Source organism: Sceloporus occidentalis, unplaced genomic scaffold (assembly GCF_023333645.1).
Source record: "Sceloporus occidentalis isolate IW3139 unplaced genomic scaffold, rSceOcc1.0.p SCAF_1, whole genome shotgun sequence".
Lineage (NCBI taxonomy): Eukaryota > Metazoa > Chordata > Lepidosauria > Squamata > Phrynosomatidae > Sceloporus > Sceloporus occidentalis.
In genome coordinates this window covers 163,232,038-163,252,573 of record NW_028316981.1, presented here as the reverse complement: position 1 = coordinate 163,252,573, position 20,536 = coordinate 163,232,038, and the positions used below count along the sequence as shown (strand labels likewise).

Here is a 20,536-nt window from a genome sequence, read left to right as displayed (position 1 = left end):
CATAATTTTGACTATGTGAAGCAGCTTTTGTCCTTGGCTTCAAAATGTAATTTCAGAAGAATAGCTGGGGGTGGGGGGGAATAGCTAACAATTCCAGCACTAATATCACACGAAATGATCCTATGGTTGATTCTGGCTTAGTTACACCTAGAATGAGGTCTAGAATGAAGTGGTAGATTACTAAAAAGGCATGTGTTAAGAGCAATCACAATTCTCACCACTCTTTATCCTAAACAAACATAAAGACTCATGGTAAAGAGAAAGTTAGCTTAGCAGGAATAGGCCCTTCTCTGTATGTACTAATTTTCTGTTTGCCAGTTATTCCTTTTAATGTGTATAGACAGCAGTGAGAAATAAGTTGCCGATCTAAGTTTAAAGTTCATTTAACCACTTCAGAACTATACCACCTTGTTCTTCTGCATCTCCAGAGCACAGACAACTATGCCAACATTTTTTGTTGTTACAACTGACCTTTTTTAAATAATAATCTAGAAGCAGAAGAGGTTAAGACACACTTATGTAAGACAGAACTAGAGTGCATGCATGCAGTTTATTGGAAGTACAGAAGTAGTTCAGGAATTTTCAATAAAAAGCAAAGTGTAGACAGTGATGTTACAGCTATGTAGATGCAGTAGGCACAAGTTGTTTTCAGTCCTTTCTTTAGAATTGCAGTGCATGCTTTGAACCATGGGTAAATCATATACAGATGCTTAATTGATTGCAACTAGAACCAAAGCTGAATTTCACAGAAAAAAATATGAAAATTCCCAGTAGGCTATTTAGATTTCAATTGATTTTTTTTAAATGTCTAAGACTCGGGTCTTCTCAACATATGTAGAACAGTTACAGATATACACCCCACACATGGCCATTTTGCACCCCCAAATTTATTCTGAACCTAAAATGTGGATATTTCAACCAAGCTCCTAAAAATCTGGGGCTCAACATGTCAATTCCCCATTCCCTAATCTATTACAAGTCTAGTGTGAAGTGAACATGCATGCAACTATATTGAAAAATATGTATGTATATAAATTTTCTTTCTAGTGCAAAGGGAAAGAGACGAAGAGACAGAAATGTTATTTGCAATCCCATCTTGGACAGTTAATGTATTGCATCCCTTTCTGAAATGCTTTGCTAGGCACTTTAGAGCACTGGGGACTTAATTGGGGGCTGGGGTCCTAATTAAGTCTATATAAGAAACTCCAAGGAAAAGGAGGGAAAGGGATCTTCAGTGGAGGGAGAGTGCTTGAAAAGACAAAATAACTCCTAAAAACAGCTACCCAGCCACTGAAGTGAAGCCACAGCAATCTACAAGAAATCACTGTTGTGGCCTTAAAATGTTTGGTGTAAGTATTTCTTAAGTACATGGCTGCTACCAGCTAGTCAAAGCTTAGGAACATTACCTTTCTGGATTACAACCCCAAGATTTCCCCCAACTAGAGGATTCTGAGAGCTGGCTTGGGGATTCTGAGAGTTGTAGACTAAAAAAGTAAATTTCCCTCCAAGATCTGCCATCAGTATAATTATTCAGGCAGTCTAATCTTGGCACAGTTCTTTCCTCCTGGGATTTGGGCCTCAAAAAGCACTTTTTCTGACTGAGGAGCCAACATGCACAGTTCTGATGTCACTTCGGGACCCACTTTTTACGGCTCCTGAGAAGCCTCCACCAGATCCAACAACATGTGCCCCTCCAGGACCAGAGGCATGCACTCCAATTCCAGCGCCTCCAATATTGTGACCCCCACTGCCTCCAGCTCCTCCTACTGCATGATGGATCCCACCATGGTGCCCACTTGCACAGCTCCCATCAACAGAGATGCCTGAGGTATGCCTTCCTCCTCCTGCTCCAACCACATGCTTACTAGTAACACTGGAGGCATAGCCTCCTGTTCCTCCAGCCCCGACTCCAGCGCCATGTCCAATTCCATAACTGACTCCTGATGCCATGCCTACTGAACCAGCAGAAGTTCTGGGGCCCATTGTGTGGATACATCCTGCACTTCCAGAACTGAACCCTTCACCCACACCACCATAGGTGCCAACACCATGTTCTATGCCTCTCCCAACAGCGCCACCATAGGCCACTCCACCTCCAATGCCAGGAGCGCATTCACCAACTGGGTAGCCTCCACTGACCATAGCTGAAAGGAAGAGGAACAAAGACAGTTTTTGTTACTTTGATGGTGCATCTGCAAATCCAGAAGAAACAAAACAAACTCCCTTAATTTAAAAGAGAGAGAGAGAGCATGCTGCATATACTCACTGACACTGACAGGGTTCCCCGTGCATATCCTATTGGGAAGATGAAAGCAAAATGTACTCATTATTTCACAACAGCATGTGGTTTACATATTATTATTTTTTAAAAAGTCATGATTTATTGAAGAGTCATCTCTTGTGTTTGGTGTAAGTCAGGGGTAGGCAACCTGCGGCCCGCGGGCCGGATGCGGCCCAGCAAGGCCTTGAAACCGGCCCCAGCCCGGTCCTGCCACCGATTGCCACCGGGGCCTTTGGCGTCTCGCGCGAGGGGCATGGTGGGGCAATTGTCTATAGAAGCCTCAGAAACATGCATTTATCTTAACATTTTTTTAAAAATCAGCAAATTTTTCCGTGTGTCCTCCATTTTTTATTTAAAAAGTGCCCTCCATTAGAAAATTTTGTCCTACATTTGTCCCGGTTTATTTATTTATTTAATTTTTTTAAAAAAAATATTTAATTATTTATTTTTTGGCTTCGGCCCCCCAGTTGTCTGAGGGACAGCAACCCGGCCCCTGGCTCAAAAGGGTTGCCTACCCCTGGTGTAAGTATTTTAGAACAGAATTTTTTTAAAAAGAACATCCTGGGGATGTTGTACTGCTTTAAAGTGTATGGTTTTTAAGTGCTTTTATTTTTTTTTAAATTGTATTCTATTTTTAAACAAATAATCTACTTTAACATTGTAATAGTTTAATTCTACTTAACTGTCAGTTTTCTAAGTTTTAAATTCCGCTCTGCTTTTAAACTGTAAGCTGCTTTGAGTCCCAATTTTGATAAAAGGCAGGATACAAATAACAACAACAACAACAACAATTGTGCTTTGTGCCTAAGAGTTGAAGCCCTAGTTTTACATTGCTGTTGGGCATCCCCCATGCCAACTTGCAAGTCCCCTAAAAATTTGCATTAAGAAAAATGGCATGCTCCATATATTCTGCTTATATTTAATAGTTTCTAAGGAGCTTTGAGCAAGGAGGTGAGTGAAGAGACTTACTCTGAAGACCTGCTCCATGACCACTTGAAGATGCACCTACACTGTACAAATAATACAGTTTGACACCACTTTAGTGATGTTGCTCAATCCCATGGAAACCTAGGATCTGGAGTTTTACAAGGTCTTTAACCTTCTCTGCCAAAGAGTGCTGGTGCCTCACAAAATTACAAATCCTAGGATTCTGTAGGATGAAGCCATGGCAGTTAAAGTGGTGCCCAGCTGTGTGATTTCTACAGTGTAGATGCACCTGAAGTCTTCCTTTGGCTTCTGAGATTTGACAGGTGAGTATGCACATATTTCAAACCTATCTTCACAGTCATAAGAGCTAGAAATGTCAAGAAGAAATTTCTCAGAGCACTAGATTCTGTATTCAGTAGCCAATTCTGTACAGTCAACCCTCTATATCCAGATTTTTTTTAATTCATGTATTCAACCATCCACGTCTTGAAAATATTACACACACACTAAAAAGCAAACCTTAGTTGTGCCATTTTATACAAGGGACACCATTTTACTATACCATTGTATTTAAAAGGACTTGAACATCTACCGTTTTGGTATCCATAGGAAGGTCTTGGAACTAAACCCCAGTAGATAAGAGCCTTTTTTGCCGGGGAGCTCCAGAGACTCACCAGCTGCAAACGCCAACATTCCATAGGATATTGCCATAGGCATTAAAGAGATATCAAAGTGCTCTAACTTTGTGGTGTAGTTATATAGAAAGAGACCCCAGGTTATCCAAGTTGTAGTCCAATATTTTAACCAGTATGCCACACCAGCTCCTCATACCATCCCTTCAGTATCTTGGTGTACACTGCAATGTCCTGACTGCCACCTTCTCCTTTTTAGCTTCTTTTACAGTGTCAGCGCATGTAAAAATAGGCATGTATTGAAAAGTATGTCCCACCTGTTTTCCTCTCCTTCAAGCATCATTTTGTACGTAGCAATCTCAATGTCCAGGGCCATCTTGGTATTGAGCAGGTCCTGGTAATCACGGAGCAAGGTTGCCAATTTATCTTTTGACTGCTGATAAGCAGTCTGCATTTCCGAATGCTTATTCCGGGCATCTTTTAGAGCAATGTCTCCACGCTGCTCAGAATCACAAATTGCTGACTGCAGACTGGAAACCTGGGAAGAAGGGCAAGAGGAATCATCAAATGAAGCAGAGCTTAAAAACAAGGCAAAGTGACAACTGTGTGTTTCCCTGCAGTATTAATGGGGACGTTTTCTTTTCTGACTTGATGCTTCTTGGTGCTCCTTTTCTTCCTGAATAGTGATGACACGACATAGGGCTTTATCACACAGGGGAAATAGGGCAAAATCAGGGTTTAAACAGCTGATTATCCTGTGCAAAATGTGATGCCGCATTTAAGAGTTTCACACAGTGGCGCTATTAAAGAGGCAATAAAGAGACAATAAACAGCAACAAATCAGTCACTGGGAAATCCCCCAAAAATATTTGTTGCTGTTTATTGCCTCTTTAATAGCAATGTGTCTGAAAATCTTAAGTGCGATATCACATTTTGCATGAGATAATCGGCTATTTAAAATCTTGATTTTTTCTGTGTGATAAAGTCCTTAGAATAGAAATGGGAAGAAAGTACATGTGGGACCAGTGAGTGTGTTCTTTAGCCTAAAAGGGAAGAGTACTGGTGGCTACTGTGAGCTCCCATGCCAGTTGGATTGTAAATTCCACCCATGCCACCACCAGCAAGGAAAACCACAGCACGAGATCTAAACTTATGGCGTATCTACAGTGTAGAAATAATGCATTTTACACTTGATCTTAGCCAAAAGGCCAAGAAGCGATTGAAATAATGCATTTTAACACCATTGTAACTGTTGTAGCTCAGCTTATGAATTTATAATTTTGCATGGTCTTTAGCCTTGTCTGCCAAAGAGTGCTGGTGCCTCACAAAACTAGAAATCCCAGGATTCTGTAGGATACAGCCATGGCAGTTAAAGTAGTATTAAACAAACTGCATTATTTCTACAGTGTAGATGCACCCTCAGGCAAATTGTGGTAGAAAAGTAGCAGGAAGCTGCACATTTTCCATTTGGGATAACAGCCACCTTGACTTCCTTGAAATATGTCTTTCTGCATTATGCTAGCCATGAGAGGCCTCTGCCTCAGGCATTGATGCTAAGGGTAGCAGCACCAGCAGCCTATTAGTTTGTTGTTCTCTTGAGTGCCTCCCTCAATACTTTGGGTGACTTGAGTTTGGAACTCAAAGTGGCTTACAACAAATTAACCCCCCCACACACACACACACATAATGTTAAAAATCCACAAGATAGAAAACTTCAACCAAAAGTAAACAATCAAAACATTTAAACCATATTAAAGCACCCACCTACCAGCACAAGGGTGAGCAAAGTCCAGCACATTTGTTTTGGCGGCACATATATGCCCTCTTCCCACATTGATTAGAATGATGGCACCAGATCTTTGTCTATCTTGTGACCAGCAGTACTGCCTCTGCAAGTGGCCAAGACCATCCAGGGCAAGTGAGAAATCAGGGAAGCAAAATTTAGTGCCCTACCTGCTTCTTTGCATTTCCAAGATCAGTCTGAAGTCTTTGGATTACTCTGTTGAGTTCAGTAATCTCATGCTGGTTGCATTTAAGTTCTTCGTTGAATTTGCTTCGGTTATTCTGAATTTCCGCAATCTAATGAATGGGACAACAATGATCCTACCATTTTTAACGTGAATCACAATCAACAACCCCACCACTGCTTGAGCATGTAGTGTTCACCTTTTGAACAAAGTTTGCAAAATCAGTTCTTAACTTCTTATCATGCTTTTCTATGAAAATAAAAGTCTGAAAGGGTCTATCAACTGATAAGAGTATTCATATATATTCTAGTGGATTCTAGTGACACATTCACATCAATTGAACTGAATTTTTAATCGTTATTTCTGGTATATTGACAGTATAAATTATATCTAAGGACAATGGTAATGGCTTTCATTAGACAAAATTAATGTGCAGTCCTAAGAGTTCACATTCAGGGGAATAAGCTCACTTGAATTCAGAAGGGCACATTTCTAAATAAACAGGCTTAGATCATCCCATAGTCCCATCTCTTTGTTATTAGTTAAAGCCCATAACACTTTCTGGTAGTAAAATCCCACTGCATACATTGGGACTTTCTTCTGAGTAACCATAGACAATTTCACTGAATGTCATAACAACGTAACATAACATACAGGTTCAGACTCCCTTTTCTGAAATGCTTGGGGCTAGAGGTGTTCTGGGTTTCTGATATTTTTGGATTCTGAATACCTGCATTTGCATAGACGTACATAATGAGATATTTCCATCTTTATATCCTTCTACTAGGAAATGAAAAAAACGTTTTATTTAGATGAGGTTTTTGTCTTTTAAGATGATTTCAATATTGCAGAAAGTCATTTTAATAGGGTACTGTTTATGATTGGATTATAGACTTGTATTATATCTTGTATTTTATTATCTGAATTAAGTGGTACTTAAAACAGAAGGCAAAATATAAAATAAATATTAATACTTGTGCAGAAAATTTTCTCTGAAGAAAATAAAACAAATTGGGAATTTGTTCTGTTTAAAATTCACACACAATAGATATGCATAGAAAATTGCATTTTCTGTGTGGGAATTAATGTTTCTTTGTAGAAATATTATTCTGCATGGAGAAAGTGCTTTTTCTTGTTCAGAAAATGCTTTTTTTCTGCACAAAACCACATGTGAATTTTGTGCAGAATAGGTCCTAAATTGTGCCTAGCCTTTGAAAACTACCTTACACCACAGGAAGAAAATAGCCTGAAATTACTGATTGCAACCTTTGAGAAGTGAAGACCTACAGACCTACTTCAAAGCAGATGAAGCAAATAAATAAGGAGCCACTATATTCTTTTTGTGCTATCCATCTGGAAAAGTTCCACATGTGAATCAAATCTGGCATTCTCCCAAATAAATGCTCACCTTGTTGTGGTAAAAGGCTTCAGCTTCTTGTTTGCTGGCATGAGCAATATTCTGATACCAGCATTCTACATTCTTAAGGATGAGGTCCATATCTAGGTCTCGTGTATTGTCCATTTTCAGAACCACTGAAGTGTCAAAGATCTGACTCTCCAGTTCAGTTAACTCCTGAAGAACACAAAACAAATATCTTTGTAAGGTTACGCATCATCACCTTTTGCATCTTTTGTAATTGTTTAATTGTACTGTGCTTTTAGGCTGTAAGCCGCTTTGAATCCCAGTTTGGCGGAAAAAAGGAGGAGGAGGAGGAGGAGGAAGAAGGATGATGATGATGATGATGATGATGATGATGATGATGATGATGATGATTTGTTTTTAGCCATGAGGATAACAACCAGTGGCTTTGTCATGGTAGAGGTTCCCCACATGCATTGCCATCTGGTGGCATCTCTCATATATTTCAGAATACTTTACCCACCCTATTTCTCAGCTTGTTCTACCTCTCCCTTGTAATCTTTTCTCACCACCTACCACTCACTTGGTAGAAAGGAAGAAAAGAGCGACAAGAGAGAGCCTGCACCAAGGAGTATAATTTTTCTGAACGTAGACCCAAAACCACAGCAACCATTGCATTTGGAGGTCTTCCTGCCTATGTTATGCCCAGACCTGTGTCTAATAGTTCTCTCCAAATAACTCTTGATATAAAATAATTATAGGTTTTTAATGATCCATCGAAATACATGTTTCTATCAAATAACTTCAGACACATATTAGGATGAGGGTTTAATTCCAATCCCCATCCGGTCATTGTAGCTGGGGAGTTTTGGGAAGTTTCCAAACTTTGGTTAGATCACACGATTAGAGATTGCAATATCAATGGAATACTTTCTATAGATTACAGTAGTAGTTTCCCAAAATGCAATTGCCTCCATTCCTTTCCAAAGGTATATATTACTTGTCCTATTTTCTGTTGACTGCCATACCAGCGTGGTGTAGTTGTAAGAATGTTAAACTATGTTAAATTATTAAACTATGGCCTGTTACAGACTGCCAAAATAAAGCTGCTTCGGGTCTCTTTGGAGGTATGCTATTTAAATGATGCATGCATCCTAAGAATCCGGAAGCTGCACCAAAGTTGCACTCCAGTGCTTAGGAATGGAGTGTGGCTTTGGCGCGACCTCTGGACTCTTAGGACCCATGCATCATTTAAATAGCATACCTCCAAAGAGACCCGAAGCAGCTTTATTTTGGCAGTCTGTAACAGGCCTATGACTTTGGCGAGCAGGGTGGAAATCCCCCCCCCCCGCCCAGCCTTGGAAACTCACTGGTGACCTTGGGCACGTCATACAATCTCAGCTTCAGAGAATGACAATGGCAAACTCTCTCTGAAGAAACTTCCAACAAAAATACAAAAACCCATGATAGGTTCACCTTATGATCTCTATAAGGTGGAAATGACTTGAAGATACACAGCAGCAGCAACAACAAGAAAAAGCTATACTTGTAACTTGGCATGTCCTGGTGTCTAGCCAGCCAACCATTCCTTAAAAATTTATCAGATATTTGAAACAGCTTATTTTGTAGAATTGGATTGCTAGCTCAATGGTTGTCACATATTTTCCTCAACTACTTCTGTTGTGTTTATAAAACTATTTTCTTGGGCAATCCTGTGATAAAGACAGTTCTGGATCTCCCTTAATGTCTGCCAACTTCCTTCAATTTGGGAAGAGAGACATGTTCTGTCCTAAGGGAGGGGACCCTCTTTCAGTCTGAAGACCAGATTCAGTTTCAGAGTAGCTCTCAGGAGGAGGGAAGAGGGAAGGCCAAAGGGTGAAACCAAAAATTTCAGCACAGTTTAGCTTATAGCTACTATTGCTAACAATGGAAATCTTGGAGAGGTATTTCAATCTCTAAGAAGTGGGAGAAAAATTGCACAGAAGTTGGGAAATCACTGAACACTGGTCTTGGGGAAGGGGACATCTTGCCCTAATGCTGGAGATTCCCATTCTTGCACTCTCTTATGCCCCCTGCCTTCCATAGTGTATTGCATTACAACCATTAGTAGTACATGTCTGGTACTACTGTGGAGTCCAGTTAAATCAATGAGAAAATCACTTCAAAGTTGCTCTTAATCATCATGGAGCTGTCTTGCATGGCAAGATGTTCAGTATTACTCACTTCCACAGTTCAGAGATAAGTACTACTGAAATGGTGGCTTGCCACAGAGCCATCAAACAAGACCATATGGCAATTGTGGGATGCAACTGCACACCCAAGTCTCATATTGTACAAAATCTTATTGTATAGGAATGCACCACATGAAGCCCTCAAATGCTTCTTCTGAACTGTCCCAAAACTGGTGGGAACTCATCCATAGCCTAAGTGATTTGCTGGATTGCATGTATGTGAGATTTTGGGGTAGAAGTGTTGTGTTTGTGTGCATATATGCCAACACTAGATGCAACTCTTAAGGTTGAAAAAGTGTTGGCCTCTCATTCCTAGTAGATAGTTTCTCTGTTTCCTGTTTGTATTCAGACAAGTCCTTGACATGGTTTATATGAGATACCCTCTTACCTCTCCAAAGACACATCTCAGGACTTCCAGCTCCTGTGCCAGAACATCCACTTTAGATTCCAGTTCTTCTTTAGTGAGGAACACACAGTCAACATCCTGTAGAAAGAAAGAAAGACAGAGGGGCTTTTAAAAGTAGGGTATTTTTTGTGTCCTTATTTGTTATTCGTGTTTTAATTAAATAAAATGAAAATAAAATAAAATAAAAGTAGGGTATTTTAAATATCTTGAACCCATCCTTCCTGTCTGGAAAGACTTATCCTGATGCTGCCCGGAAAAGTGCTGTTGTTCCGGGCATTGCTTGGACTGGTGCCGGGGCTTCTGTGGCCATTGCAAGACTTTGTATGAGATCTGGCATAAATCTCATGCCAGATCTTGAGAGAAGTCATATGGGACCAAAAATCCACAAGATTTCAAGTGAGATCTTGCAGGTACACATGGCACCCAGCCATTTTCGGTTTATGTTCTCATCGTTTTATGAAATAGAAAGTAGTGTGCCTTCACACAAGTAACTTCCATGGGCTTCACACACAATTTTTTTTAAAAAAATATTCTTCTAGTTGCAGGCGAAAACTGGGATACATCTAGTTTAGACAAGAAGAGAAAAGTTATTAATGAGAAAAACTACTATTTTAAGCAGATAAACCCTGGAATTTATGAAGGGCCTTCCTGTTGGATTAATTGAGTGCAGACTACTTTTGCACTTTGACCTCACTTTAAAGCAACTGAAGTAAGTTGAGGTCAAAGGGGGAAAGTGGAGGAGAAGAGCCAAACTGAGAGTGGGACAGTAAAGGGTTCACTGGGGCTATGCTTACCAAACCAAGACAATTAGAGGTTTTGCAAAATTTCTATTTGTTCAGAAGTAGAGTTACATGTAATTTACTCACTGAAATGTGTTACAGGTTGCTGCCTTATCTATAAGGTCTTCTAGAGTGGATGGGAAAGCTAAGATATTACCCATATTCTTGCTCTGTGTGGTAATGATAGTTCTTTCCTGGAACAAAATGTTTTACCTTTTTGAGCACCACAAACTCATTCTCTGCTGATGTGCGGCGATTGACTTCATCTTCATATCTGTTAGAGAGAGAGAGAAAGTGAGGAGGGAAATTGGGAATTTGGTCTTGCTGTCAGAAGGAAAGTATAGACTCATCAAACTCCAAGTAACATTGTCAGGAGCACACTGCATTGAATAGTCATGAGGGTAGAAAATTTCCCCCTTTTCAAGTAACTGGTAATATTGAGTTTTTTAAAAAATATATAATTAATAATAATCTGTTACTTCTAAAACACTGGAGGTTATTTGGACCATTTTTTCTAAGGGGACATTCTTGAAATGATGATGATTAAAAGAAGATGATAATGCAATGAAGAAGTAGTGTACAGTTGGCCCTCCGTATCCATAGATTCTTTATCCATGGATTCAACCATCCACAACTTGAAAATGTGTGTGTTTGTGTGTGTAAACCTTGATTTTGTCATTATATACAGGACAACATTTTATTAGTTCTTTGTATTTAATGGGGCTTGAGCATCTACAGATTGTGGTATCCACAGAGACTCAACCATGTGGTGGAATAAGAAAAAAAGGATGTAGCAATCTATTTTTCTTTGCTAATTATTTATACTGTCTTAATCCCCTAGTATTTTAAAATTGCTAGGGCTAGAAAGAATATTCATAGTTATTCATTTTCTAGACAAAATAATGGGTTTGTGAATTGTGGAGCGTTGTGCAAATGCCACTGTATCCAGACAGTCATGTGCATTTTTGCAAGATTTCTGTTTTCTGTGCACGATAAAAATTGCACACAGTTTTGTAAAGTTTTGTATAAACCTTTTTCTTCTTTAATTTTCTTATAATATTGTGATTTACTTTAATATGTGTTTATTGTTCAATATGCATGAGTTATAATGTGTATGTGTGTAAAAGTACAATATAAAATTGTGGGGTTTTTTTTTTGGGGGGGGGGGGATATACACAAAAATTCTTGGGCAAAAACAGCAAACCTGCCAAAATAGCCACAATAGCCAGACTTGTGCAAAGATTTTTGTTGTGCAAAATGGCTGAGTGGAAACAGAGGGAGGGAGATTGCAAAAACCTGTAATTGTTATATTTAGCATTGTACAATGCTTCACAGAACAATTTCAAGAAACACTTCAGGGTGTATGAATACAGTGGTGCCTCGGGTTACGAAAGTAATTCGTTCCGCGGCCGCTTTCATAACCCGAAAGGCTTCGTAAGCCGAAAAACCCATAGGCGCTAATGGGGAAAAGCTGCGATTCCGTGCGAAAAAGCCGAAAAAAGCACCAAAAGTTTTTTCGTAACCCGAAAAAACATTCGTAACCCGGAACAATAATTCCCTATGGGATTTTTTCATATCCCGAAAATTTTGTAACCTGGGTATTTCGTATCCCGAGGTACCACTGTACTAGGTAAGAACTACTAAACAGCAACAGAGAAGATGAAACTATGGTAGTAAACTTGGGTTGCCAGGTGTCCCTTATTATAAAACATGTCCCTTATTTGAAGGCCACAAAGCTTGATCCTTGCATGGCTGGCAGGTATCTCTTATTAGGGATGTCCTGTATTTGATGGTGGAAAGCTTTTCCTTTTATGCAGATTGAATGGGATCCCCAAAAATGTCATATTTTAAAGTGTGGACTCTTCATAAAGACAGAAATGTTTCCACATACCATAAATTTTAACTGTTCCATATTGCTAGTTTGAAAGCCTGGCAACACTATAAAGTGAGGTTATATCTACACCATAGAAATTATGCAGTTTACACCACTTTAAATGCCGTAGTGTCATCCTATGCAATTTTACAAGTTCTTTAGCCTTTTCTGCCAAAAACATGCTGGTGCTTTACAAAACTACATATTCCAGGATTTTGTAGGATGGAGCCATGCCAGGTAAAGTGGTGTCAAATTGCAGATGTACCCTCATTCGAAGCCCCAGAACTCTCTTTTAAGGAAAAGAGTCAACAGAGACCTATTAGACATGCTAATAAGTAATGACTCTTACATACCACATTTTTCACTTCTAAAAATCTGTATATTGTGTCCATATAGTCTTTGGCTATTGTGGTAAAAATAAATGCACCTTCAGATACTGCATGATCCTATCTTGGAAAACAGCTGGACAGATTTGTGCATAGAAGAAATTAGGACAGATGCAAACGTGTTTCAATTAAAAGTAGAATGGTGGAATATGAAGATTTCCAGGCATCCATTTACCAAACTGGGTTTACTCACTTGGACCTGTGCTCTTCAACCAACTCCTGCATATTCTTCTGCTCATGTTCCAGTTTCCCCCTTTCACTTAAAAGGCACTCCAGCTGCTTCTTCAGGGTGGCAATGAAATTCTCATAATAGCCTTCAAGGTTCTTCTTTGCAGGTTGGACACATTGGCTCAGGAGCTCCCACTTGGTAGCAAGCACTTTGTTCTGCTGCTCCAGGGATCGAACCTGAGAAGAACATGGTGCTCAGTCACACTTTCCACTATTGGCAGACTCTGCTCATAAACATTTCTTACTGTACCTTATAGCTTGTGTAGGACTTGAGCAAAAGGAGACATTGCTTTTGCTCCTTTAATACATGCATAAGCCAAGAATTTTAACAGACATAGCTTGTGCCAACCTATTTATTAAAAGTGCATGAGACCTATCCTTTTTTTGCATCTGGCCACCCAAATAACATCACAATTCAAGTGTGACAAGTGCTATTATTTCTTTAACTCAGGCGGGATACAAACCGCCGCTTTGTGGCGCTTCCCCGCCGCCGCCGCTTGCTCCGTGCGGGAGTTGCAGCAGCCAAACCTCGCGGCTCCCACGCGGAGCAAAAAAGAAGCTCCAAAATGGAGCTTCTTTTGGAGTCGTGTTTGCGACGTAGCGAGGCGCCAGGGGCTCACTCACTACGTCACAAAGGACGCGACACATCTGGACGCTATGCGTCCAGTACGTAAAGATGGCGACGCCCATGTGGAAGGGGCGCCGCCATCTTGTACGTATAGGATACGTACTAGGGTTAGGGGGGTGCGGAAGCACCGCCCCTTCCTAACCATAGTACGTATCCTATACGTACTATATGGCGGTTTGTATCCTGCCTCAGTCTGCAGCACTCTGAAACATGTTTCAAATTTTCAAGTATATAATAGCCATTTTGCACATTATGGGTACATCTACACTGTAGAAATAATGCAGTTTGACACCATTTTAACTGCCATGGCTCTATCCTATAGAATCCTGGGATTTTTAGTTTTGTGATTGCACAAAAGTATCTGCTATTCCATGCTGGAAATGAACAAGCCATTCAAACAGAGATCAAGAACAGAAGTTATAGGAGGTACTCCATTGCTGTTATTCAGTTGGAATAGATATTAAAAAGAAGACTTTTGCAACAGCATATATTTAAAGAAAAACTTCTAGCAGATTTTTAGCTGTTTCTTTTCTTTTTTTAGTATTTTTGTAAGCTGTCTTGGGCCTAATGCCAGGAAAAAGGTGGCTATAAATAAAATAAAATAGATATTCCCAACATTTCCAGAGCTTTGTGAGTTAGACACTGAAGACCAGAAAAAATCATAAAGTTAATGGTCCTCCTGATACAGAGGTCCATTGGCCCTCAGCTACTTTTTGTCAGACTTCCTTGTTGCCTTAAACTGGAGAGACAACTCTGTACACACACCTCCTTGCAAATGTAAAGATAGCCCTTCTCATGTTTCAGTAAAGGAACTAGTCATTTAAGGCTTCTGATACTACAAGGTCTAAAATGATGAGATTTAGTTTATTTTAAATGCTATTTTTTTCCTTACAAAAATAATTTACACAACACATAATGCTTCAGACTTTCCGTATGAAATCCATGAGAAGAATCTCAGCATAGAAGAGAAAAGTCAGGAAAAATCAAGTTTGGTTGTTTCTAACCTATTCTATGGGTTAATTTAATTTTCTATTTAGGTTGTAGGGATTCAAGGTATCATATATGTATATTCCATGTTTTCCCCAAAGCTGACACTGACAGTGGTCATGAGCAGTGATGTAAAGAATATTTTCAAGTTTTCTTATTTTAAAGTGAGAACTTTTCTTATGTTCTACATATCAAGACACACTGTGGGAAAATTGTTAATAAGTACAAGATTGTTTGTCCCATTCTGAGAGGAAAAACAAAAAGCAACCCTTCCCTTAAAAAACATTATCCTCCAGTATCAGCAGCAGCAACAGCAAAACAATATTGTTTCTCATGCAAAACACTGGGGTTTTGCGTATTCCTTTTGTTTCTTTGAAAAAATAAATTAAAAAAAAATCCCTTGTAAAATTTGTGCAAAAACATCAGAATTTTTTTTTTAAAAAAAATCAAAAATGTACAAAACATTTTATAATATTATCCTGCAGGGAGAGAAAAAAAGTAGTTTTTGTTGTTCTCATGCACAGTAACAAGAATAAGTACAGATTTACATCCCTTTTCATCAACTCATTGTCTGCTATTCTAAAATCTTTAGGCATCCTGGAAGTCTTATCAGTAACTACACAAGGACAGATCCCAAATACGTTCTGTTATATGTAATAATTTATTGACACAAGTGCTGTGACATATTTAGGCAGAGGTTGCACATCTGCACATATGAATATATCTATATTAAGCAGTATCATGTTTGTTTTCCATACTATGCTTGTTATTAATGTAATTGTGGCTGCATGTGCAGGTAGTTGCTGCGTGGCTCACAGACATGGAACATATTTCTATGTTCAAAGAAAGGCTTTTGAGAAGTAAAGCAATATTAAGCAACGAAAAGAAAGTGATTGAAATGATTGATGTTCACCTTCAGGACTAGGGAACAGAGTAACAAATTAATTTTTTGTTTTTGTTTTTTCAGGCTATCTGAAGATGTCAGCCACAGATGAAGGTGAAACATCAGGAATAAACTCTTCTAGAACATGGCCACATAGCCTGAAAAACCCACAAAAAACTATGGATCCCAGCCATGAAAGCCTTCAACTTTAGAGAGAAACAAATGTCAAAAGAAAGGTGTAAAGTGAGTTTAGGCGATAACTATACCTAAAGTTGGTCAGGACTACACTATACATGTGTATCTTATCTTCATTTTAAAACTGAGAGGAAAGAGAGGAAAATGTCTGCCCATGCTTTTACCTTATCAATGAAGCAAGCAAACTGGTTGTTCAAGGTCTTCATTTCCTCTTTCTCATGGGTGCGTGCTTTTTGCTCTTCTGGATCCACTCCAACGGAAAGCGGCTTCAAGAGGCGTTCATCAATACAGACCCCTCGTATCCCTTCAGCTCTGCCACCACCGCCACCAGCCACACTTCCAATCCGAGCAGCAAAACCTCCCTGGCACTGAGGCCCACCATAACCTCCTCCAAATCCACTGTAGTTCACACCACCAGCACCTTGATTCCCAACACCTATAACTTGGACAGGCACACCTACACCTTGACCAGGTGCACCTATACCTTGACCACTGATCCCAATCCCTTGATTACCAATGTATTGACCTCCAATACCTATGCCCCCTTGGCCAGGCAGGCCTTGGTTTCCTATACAGTGACCCCCAATACTTTGAGCACTGATCCCTATCCCTTGATTTCCAATGCATTGCCCCCCAATCCCTATGCCCCCTTGACCAGGCAGTCCTTGGTTTCCTATACAGTGACTCCCAATACCTATACCTTGACTAGGCAGACCTATACCTTGTCCAACCATATTTATACCTTGATTCCCTATGCATTGACCACCAATACCTATACCTTGACCAGGCATGCCTACAACTTGACCAACAATGCCACTTACAGCCTGTCCAGGCAGACTTATACCTTGGCCACCCATGCCTCCTATTCCTTGACCACCCATTCCACCATAGATTTGCCCTTGGCCACCAGTGCCACCATAGATTTGCCCTCCATATGGCTGACCACAAGCGATTCGTTGATTTCTACCTCCAATGTTATTAAGGCTCATGCTGGAGTAGCCACCAGCCCCATATGGTCTTCCAATTGGCTGGCACACAGGGATACATCTGCCTTGACCACCACCTAGGCTACCAATGACAGAAGCAGAGGAGAAGTTCCTTCGTCCAGGAAAGCACTGTATGTTCATGGTAGGTTTTTTGCAGGGGGAGGTAAGCAAGCTGTATTAATGAAGCAAGGGAATGAGGGAAGAGCAAAGGATGAAAGAAAGAGGGGGAAATCCTTTGATTTGAAACCAGGAGTGTCTCTCTTATATATGGCTCAAGAGCTGCATAAGCTGCAAAAAAATGAAATGAAACAGCATGGGTTTGGTTTGCCTAGCAGCTAGAAATGGTTTCTTTAGCACAACCTATGCTCCAAAGCAAATACTTATCATGCATGGAGCAGTGTGAAATTAAAAAAAAACTTGCTTTGCTTGCAAGCTTCACTCTCAGAAGTTTTTATGTTTTACTTTAATTAATCTGCTTCTTCACAACATGTAATTATCATTCAGACAAATACTTCAAGTGGCTTGTTTATGGGTGAGTTTCACTCACAGATTCATCCCATTTAATTTTTAATTATGTCAGGGAATGTACCATTGTTTTGAAGGTGCAAGGCTGTGTGGTTTATTTATTTATTTTCTGCCTTGACGCATGGACCTAGAAACAGAGGAGATTGCATTTAGGGGTGCCGCTAAAATTTTGTTCTAACTTTCAGAGCAAGTTTTGCACATTTTGCAGCTCCTCAAGCAAAAAAGGTAATGGAAAGGAAAAACCCAATAAAAGAATACTAGTGGAATTCTACAGAATCCTAGTTTGACACTGCCAAGAGGGAATATTCAAACAAATTTTGAAGTTTCTCATTGACCCAAATTGTTTTGAGGAAATCAGTAAAATTTCACAGGGATGCTTTGTATATGCATATCTATCTATCTATCTATCTATCTATCTATCTATCTTCCATTCAACCATCTCATGAAACGAACAATCTAGAAGCAGATAAATGGAGGAGGCAATTGTAATTGTCTGTCCCCCTAAGCTGTTGGAAATAATTGAGTAGATTGTTAATGTGTCTCAGACACACTCCACAATTTATTAGAAACAGCCACAGCAGAAGAAAGGATGCTGACTCAGGTGGGAATGACGTAAAGAGACAAAAATATTTTTATAGGAAGAGCCTTTTCAGTCAGCTGTAGAAAAAACAACAGAGTTCTGCAGCACCTGCAAGGCTAATACATTTATTATACCATAAGCCTTCATGGGCATTTTGTTAGAGGCCTCAGGCATTATCCATTAAATTGTTACTCTTTGTGTGTGCTTGTGTGTATGCTTGTGTGTGTTTACATATTGTTGGGGTGGCTTGATATAAACTGAAGCCAAAGAGATGTTAAAATTCAAAAAGTACTGACAGTGACCCTAACATTATTAATACTGGGTGTTCACAAAACTGTCACTGGCAATGCAAACAACTGGGCACCATGGGCATCACTGGGGAGTGCAGACCGCACTGGGTGACACTCGAAGGATGCTCCTCTAACATCAGCCTTTTGGCAGAAATGGGATGTGGAATTCACCTGCATCTCTTTAAAATGCTGAAGAAATAATGTGAGTGATTGAGGCCCAGTGGGAGGAGGAAGGAGAGGCTCCAGGTTTTGTTTTTTTAAAGTAATTTCAAAAATGAATAATTATTCTTTTAAAATTTTCTTTAAAAACATCACTTCTTTCCAAATGTTCACTTTAATTTCATGAAACTATGTACATGTAAATACGTTTAGGCTGTGCGTATGATATCATAATGTAAATATATAATTTTTATTTTTCTAGTTGTTTATGTCACAACTATTGCCATTACATTCAGTGGTATACAGAAATTACAATTTATGAGTAACATTAGTACAAAAAAACCCACAACCCATCAACATTACTAAGGATTCTGTATGGTATGTGTGGTGCCGAAGGAGGTCAGTCGGGGGGGGGGGGAGTGATACTATGAGTTACTGCACATACTGACACCACTGCTGGCTACAAATTCAATTAACATATGTAGCACAATAAGAACCCATTGCCCCAGTTCAAACCTCTGGGGGCAGAATGGAACCTCCTAATGAACTGTAGCTCAGTGAAAACAAACAGTGTCATCACTAGGGTGATGGCACCACAATGCAGAAACTCATGCTGTCATCCACCAGCCTGGCAGAAGCAGCCTGGCGCATCCACCAGACACTTTCATCCATCAGCCAGACTGCTTCTGCCATGGTGGGAATAGGGCACTGCTGTCATTTGGAAGCACCTTCCAGATCTGGTGGGAAATGAGTTGCCTATCTTTCCCTTTCTTCCAGCATCTCTACCAGACCTGAAATAGAGCTCCTTCAGGGTGGCCAGAGGACCCAAAAGGCAAGTCCTTCCCACCAGCAGCCGCTGGTGGGAGTCAGTTGCTGCTGCCACCCAACAGCCTTTCCAGGTACGGTGGCTGAGATGATTGGCAGAGTGGGGTGGCTAAGGTGTCTTGGATGTGCAATTGTCCTACTGTGTGTTCATTCTCATTTTAGTTGTCACCCACTGCAATCCACACCCCCTGTACCACCTAATGATGCCCCTGCAAACAAAATAAATTCCAATCAGGATAAATGTAAAGATAGTAAAGGGTCTGAAAATCGAGCATTAAAAGGAGTGGTTAAGGGAGCTAGGTATGGTTAACCCTATGAAGACAAGGCTGATGGGTGATATGATAGCCATCTTCATAGATTTGCAGGGCGGTCAAATGGTAGATGGAGCAAGTTTGTTTCATGCTGCTCCAAAGGAAAGGACTAAAGGTAATGGATTGAAATGACAAGAAACGAGATTTCTAGTAAGTGTTAGGAAGTACTTACTGTTGATAAAGCTCAAATGTTGTAACATGGTATCCTGGAAGATGGTGGACTGTCCTCCATTTAAGGTTTTTAAACAGGGTGTGGGTGGCTTCTCTTTTATTCCCTGAGAAACTGCGAGGGAATCATCAAATGGCTCACATAAAATGTAGCTGCAAAGCATTTTTTTTTAAAAAAAAAATCAAAGTATTTTTAAAACGTATCTGCTCTGCATCCAGGTTCTACATTCACACATGGCTTCAGTCTATGCTGTTCTCTGATTTGTACTCATCTATTCATATGGTAATGTAGAACCAGTAATAAATTGTGCATTCAATGTGCAGCATATGTGTTCTGACATTTCAGTTAAAATTGTCCACTTACGACATAATAGCTACCGTCTAGTACTTCTCCATTAATTTGCAGTTTGGAAAGAGACATCAAAGGAGCTCTCTGACTGAGAATTCTAAATGTCGATACATATCCCAGGATCCCATAGCATGGAACCATGGCAATTAAAGTGGAATCATAATATTACAACTGTGTAGTGTGATATGGACCTAAATATGTGTGTTAGGGACTATTCATAGTAGTTTATAGAATTACAATTGACCCTTTGTCTCCATGAAAGCTTGATCCACAGATTCGACCATCCACAACTTGAAAATATTTATTTATATAGATATAGATATATTCCAAAAAGCAAACCTTGATTTTGCTGCTTAATATAATGGGTACCATTTTACTATGCCACTATATTTAATGGGACATGAGCATTTTGATATCCACAGGGAGGTATGGTCCTGAAACCAAACTCCAAAAGATATTAAGGGTCCACTATATGTATGAAATAGAGAAAGTGGGAAGTGGTTTTTTTCCCTAAGTCATGCCGACTAGAACTCAAGTTCACACAATACGGTAGAAGGAGCTAATGGAATACCATTTGGTG

At 39.8% G+C, this 20,536-nt stretch overlaps 1 protein-coding gene across 1 annotated transcript; it reads right to left on the bottom strand.

The window, feature by feature from the left end:
- Window positions 1-1,578: 1,578 nt before the first annotated feature.
- Window positions 1,579-16,890, bottom strand: LOC149322607 (keratin, type II cytoskeletal 8-like). The gene is made up of 11 exons (XM_089508616.1): window positions 16,602-16,890; window positions 16,441-16,556; window positions 15,928-16,326; window positions 13,036-13,247; window positions 10,797-10,857; window positions 9,787-9,882; window positions 7,216-7,380; window positions 5,794-5,919; window positions 4,158-4,378; window positions 2,267-2,295; window positions 1,579-2,144 (listed from the first exon to the last, which is right to left on the bottom strand). The coding sequence occupies exons 1-11, from the start codon at window positions 16,888-16,890 to the stop codon at window positions 1,579-1,581; spliced, it is 2,280 nt and encodes a 759-aa protein (XP_089364742.1).
- Window positions 16,891-20,536: the final 3,646 nt, after the last annotated feature.

What these genes read in the sequence shown, in the direction of transcription:
- LOC149322607 (XM_089508616.1), bottom strand. Translation starts at nt 16,890, where the DNA reads ATGAACATACAGTGCTTTCCTGGACGAAGGAACTTCTCCTCTGCTTCT. An exon ending in TAGGTATTGGGAGTCACTGT is followed by an intron (nt 16,327 to 16,440) that starts ATAGGAAACCAA and finishes TGTATAGGAAAC; the next exon opens with CAAGGCCTGCCTGGCCAAGG. An exon ending in AAGCCTTTTACCACAACAAG is followed by an intron (nt 5,920 to 7,215) that starts GTGAGCATTTAT and finishes CCCATTCATTAG; the next exon opens with ATTGCGGAAATTCAGAATAA.